Source organism: Tupaia chinensis, unplaced genomic scaffold (assembly GCF_000334495.1).
Source record: "Tupaia chinensis unplaced genomic scaffold, TupChi_1.0 Scaffold145717_1, whole genome shotgun sequence".
In the NCBI taxonomy this organism is placed as follows: Eukaryota; Metazoa; Chordata; class Mammalia; order Scandentia; family Tupaiidae; genus Tupaia; species Tupaia belangeri.
Genome location: NW_006205575.1, coordinates 1,344,793 through 1,349,718, shown reverse-complemented (window position 1 = coordinate 1,349,718; position 4,926 = coordinate 1,344,793). Strand labels below are relative to the sequence as shown.

The following is a 4,926-nucleotide window of genomic DNA, read 5'->3' as shown; positions in this document are numbered from 1 at the left end:
GCCCCCAGGTATTATTGCATTCCTCCAGTTTTCCTATACTATCCCCAGAGGCAGCATTTTCCAGATTGCAGAATGATAAACATTGCCTCCCCGGAGAATGAGATGTTCATACACACTGGCAGGAATGTGAATGGCACGGTGCTGTGGAAAACAGCAGAGAGGTTCCTAGCTTACACAAAAAATCAGGGTATGATCCAGCAATCCCATTGCTAGGTAAACACCCCGAAGAATTGAAAATGGAGATGCGAACACATACACATGAGTGCTCACAACTGCAATCTGTGAACCCAACCGCCAAAAGGTGAATACAACGGAAGTCCATCAGTGGATGAATGGGTGAACAAATGATACCGTACAGCATGGCTAAACTTTGAAAACATGTTAAGGGAAAGAAACTAGATACCAAAGGTTATGTACTGTATGGTCCCTCGTGCATGAAATATCCAGAATAGCTGAATCATAACGACAGAAAGAGGACTGGCAGCTGTCAGGGGTGGGAGGTTAGGGGAAGAATGAGGAGTGAATGCTTAATGAGTAGGGGGTTTATTTTAGGGTGATGAAATGTTTTGGAATTAGTTAAAGGTGGTGGTGCAACATGGTGACTGTACTAAATGCCACTGCACTGATCACTTCAAAAATGGTTGATGAGGGACCAGCAGTTAGCGTAATGGCTATGTCGCTGGACTCCCATGTAGTTGACCGCAGCTCAAGTCCCAGACCTGGTGGCATGCGTGTGCGTGCATGCCCAAGATCCCAAGAGGAGAATGGAGGAGAAGGGATTGCGATGTGGACATCTCCCCTACGGGATGATTTCTCGCTTTCTGTCTCTCTCTGTCTTTCTGGCGAGAGCAAAAACCTCCCAAAAAAAAAAAAAAAAAGGTTAACGCTGGAGGTCAGCAGGTGGTGTAGTAGTTAAGGCACTGGACTTTCATGTGTTTGACCATGGTTTAAGTCCCAAACTTGGCAGCTTGAAACACACCAGGAGTCTGTGCATGCATGCCCAAAATCCCAAGAGAAGAATAGAGGAGAAGAGATTATGGCATGGCCATCCCTACTGGGGGGTGATCTCTCACTTTCTGTCTCTCTATCTTTTTGTCTCTCCAGTGAGCACATGCACCCTGTAGCAAAACTCTCTAAAAAAAAAAAAGACTAATTTAGGGGTCAGCAGGTGGTGTGGTGATTGAGGCATAAAACTCCCACATGGTCAACCACAGTTTGAGTCCCAGATCTGGCAGCTTGCTTTCTCTCTCTCTCTGATGAACACACATGCCCTATAGCAAACTAAAAATAATAATAATAAATAAAATTAAATAAATAATTATTTTAAAAACTGGTTAATTTGGTCATGAGAATTTTATCTCAATAATAAAAGAAAAAGAATGTCAACATGACTAAGAAGAAAAACAAGTCACATTCTACCAAGTGGGTCTTCAAAAGCTGTCATCCTCTGTGTCACCTTGATAGACAAGAAAGGCCTCTTCTGGTGACTGAATGATCCGCCTGGCTCTGATGCATGTGATTCCAGTCCTACAGTAGATGTCTTTACACTTCAGGCCCCCTTTCTGTGCTGGGAGGTCTACAGACACTGGCTTTAGTCCCTGGTTTGCCAGACACCGAAAATAACTGATTGAGACAGAATGCACTCCCCGCCAGAAGATCAAGCTTATCCCTAAGTGTTTCTAACTGCTTATTAGAATATAAAAGCAAGTTACAAACTCCAATATAAGTAATTAGAAAGGCTCTTGGGGTAAGGGGGACCAGCAGATGGTGTAATGGTTATGTTGCTGGACTCCCATGTAGCCAACCATGGTTCAAGTCCTGAACCTGGCAGCTTAAAACTCACACTAGGCATGTGTGTGTGCGTGTCCAAAATCCCAAGAAGAGAATGGAGGAGAAGGGATTGCAGTGTGGCCATCCCCCCCAGGGGGTGATTTTTTGCTTTCTGTCTCTCCCTATACCAAAAATATCTCTTAAAAAAGGGGGACCAGCAGGTAGCATGGTGGTTGAGGTACTAGACTCCCACACGGATGGTCACAGTTTGAGTCCCAAACCTGGTTGCTTAAAAAACATGCCGCGGGCACATGAGTGTGCATGCCCAAAGTCCCGAGAGGAGAACAGAGGAAAACAGTTTGCGGCATGACCACCCTCCCTTAGGAATGATTTCTCACTTTCCCTTTCTCTGTTTCTGTCTGTTTCCAGCAAGTGCATGTGCCCTATGGCAAAAACTTAAAATAAATAAATAAATAAAAGCAATTCTACCTAGAAATTTCAGCTTAATCATTATAAAGAAATAACAGTAGAAGGAAGTGGTGATAATCTATCTCTGTTCTAATTTTAAGATGTGAATAATTAACCTCCCAGGGGAAGAGAGCAGAATTTTAACCATTCAATCCAATAAGCATCCAATTCAAAAATAGATGTGGCACTGCTGGGACAGACTGCCACCCTGATTTAGCGTGGTGGCAGCTCCCATGAAATCAGTCATCACTTCATTATGCTCCACACTCCACACTCTTGGAGCATTAATGTCGTTTAGTTCTGTTTTTAGGCAAGTAAATGCTGAATAATACTGAGTTTTGTGGGCATCATGGCTTGTGTAAAGGCATAAAAAGTTCGTATTTTTGCAACACCAAATTCTGTTACTAAAAATTGCTAAATTACTACAGCTTTCATATTCTATAAGAAGTTTTTCCCAGATAGAAACAGTATTAGTCATTATTCCTTAAAAGTTTATATCTGGGCCGGCAGGTGGCGTGGTGATTGAGGGCTCTGGACTCCCACACGGCCTACTGCGGTTCAAGTCCTAGACCTGGCGGCTTGCTTTCTCTCTTTCTTTCTTCTTTCTTTTTCTTTCTTTCTTTCTTTCTTTCTTTCTTTCTTTCTTTCTTTCTTTCTTTCTCTCTCTCTCTCTCTCTCTCTTTCTCTCTCTCCCTCCTTCTCTGGTCAAAGAAAGAAAGAAAGACAGAAAGAAGAAAGAAAGGAAGGAAGGAAGGAAGAGAAAGAAAGAAAAAGAAAGAAAGAAAGAAAATAAAGTTCAATAAAGTAATCTTAACAAAAAAGTTTATATCTATAAGTTAATAAATAATTATGTATTATCATACTCAACTACACACAAACTTTTGCTTAGCAGCATCCTTATAAGGATAAGGGTCGATGGCTCAGTTTGATACCAGTGTATTATCATACAGAGCGGCAACTCCTTTCTGGACCTCGCAAGAGGAATCTAGTTACCAAAGTAGCCTAAGGACTCTCTTTTGCCCCGCTTTAATCCTAAATGTGTGTATTGGGATGGTTTTCCACTCATCTTTTGCTATAGGGTGCATGCGCTCGCCAGACAGACAAGAGAGAGACAGAGAGACAGAAAGCGAGAAATCACCCCCCAGGGGGCATGGCCATGCCTCAATCCCTTCTCCTCCATTCTCCTCTTGGGATTTTGGGCACGCATGCACACATGCCTGGCGTGAGTTGGAGTCCAGTGACATAGCCATTACGCTAACTGCTGGTCTCTCCACTCATCTTGAGTCAGGATTCCTTTAGTGCTGGTTCTTCCTGAAGGAACATCCTTCTGTAAGCCTCACTTTTCCTGCTGTCGGTTGACAGAGGACAGAGGAGCAGCCAATGCACAGAACTACTGTAAAGACTGGTGATTTTATAGCATCCTGGGCATTTCACATCCATGAAGTAGGAATTTGGGCTCTGCACCAGGCGCTTCTTCTCCCTGTGTTTCCTCTTCTCTTCTGAAGAGAGATGAAGGAGGTCCTTTGGGAGAGGCGTGTTCTTGTGGGGAGGTCGTCACCACCAGAGAGGCAGGACTTTCTTCTCAAAAAATTTCACTATAAGGAGATTCCAGGGTTATCAATATGCTGTGATAGCCCCTGTATAAGAGCTCCCTAATTATCTTCTTTCAAAATAAAAAAGTAAAAAGAAAGAAAGAAAAGCAGAGTGGAGGCAAAGGAGGAGAACAGGGAGAAGAAAGGGGAGAGGAGAAGAAATAAATTAGGAGAGTCATATGCTCCCCAGCTCCAGGAGCAACTAGCATGGACACAGGATGAACTGAACGAAGCTGAACACCAGCCTCTGCTTCTGGCTGGCCTTTCACAGCACATAGTGGCGATAGGAGCCTGGCTTTCAGAAATCAGCTACTATAGATGGTTCAAAATCCATCCTCATCATTTAGAAGCTGTGATCCTCACGAAGTTGACTAGCCATTCTAATTCTTTATTTTGTCTTGTTTTGTTTTTTAAATTTGCTAAAGGATGCATGTAATCATTGGAGGAAGGGAGAGAGGGGGAGCGTGAGAAAGCACCCTCCCCCCAGGGGGATGCCCACTCTGCCATCCCTTTTCCATTATCTTCTTGGGATTTGGGGCATGTGTGCACATGCACCCAGCATGATTTTCAAGCCAAGTCTAGTCTTTGAACCATGCAGTTGGCCATGTGGAACCCAGCTGCCTTAACCACCACACCAACGGCTGGCCCAGGCTTTATTTCTTTATCTCCCAACAAAAATAATCCCACCTCCCTCCCAGACTTGAGGCCTTCAATGGGAGAACCAGTGCCTGGCCTGTGCGCATGGTGCCTCTCTGTGGTCCAATGCACTGACAGCTGGACTCTAGCCTGGAAAATTGCTCTTGTTGATGCTCTACTGGAAAATCGGAACACAGCCAATGCAATTAGGTTTTTTTATTAAAAAAAATTAAATAAAATAGTGATCCATTATATATAAAACTGAGCTGGAGTCTGTAGTTCATGGTGGGGAAGGTTCAGAAGATGGAGACAAAGATGGAGCTGTAGTACTTTCTTTTTCTTCATATCTAGGAGGCGGTTCAGAGGAAGGATGTGGAGTGTACGCGATCTCAGAGGATAAATTAGTACCAGAAATAGTATATATAGATTCACAATCTCTCTCAGAGGCTGCACCCTGGCT

General features: G+C 43.6%; 1 protein-coding gene across 1 annotated transcript in view; it reads right to left on the bottom strand.

The window, feature by feature from the left end:
- Positions 1-4,667: 4,667 nt before the first annotated feature.
- Positions 4,668-4,926, bottom strand: part of TMEM171 (transmembrane protein 171) — a 12,215-nt gene continuing 11,956 nt past the window's right edge. Inside the window, exon 4 of the mRNA XM_006168349.1 lies at positions 4,668-4,924. Coding sequence (XP_006168411.1) covers positions 4,747-4,924 — 178 coding nt within the window. The 3' untranslated portion in view covers positions 4,668-4,746. The remainder of the gene's footprint in view (positions 4,925-4,926) is intronic.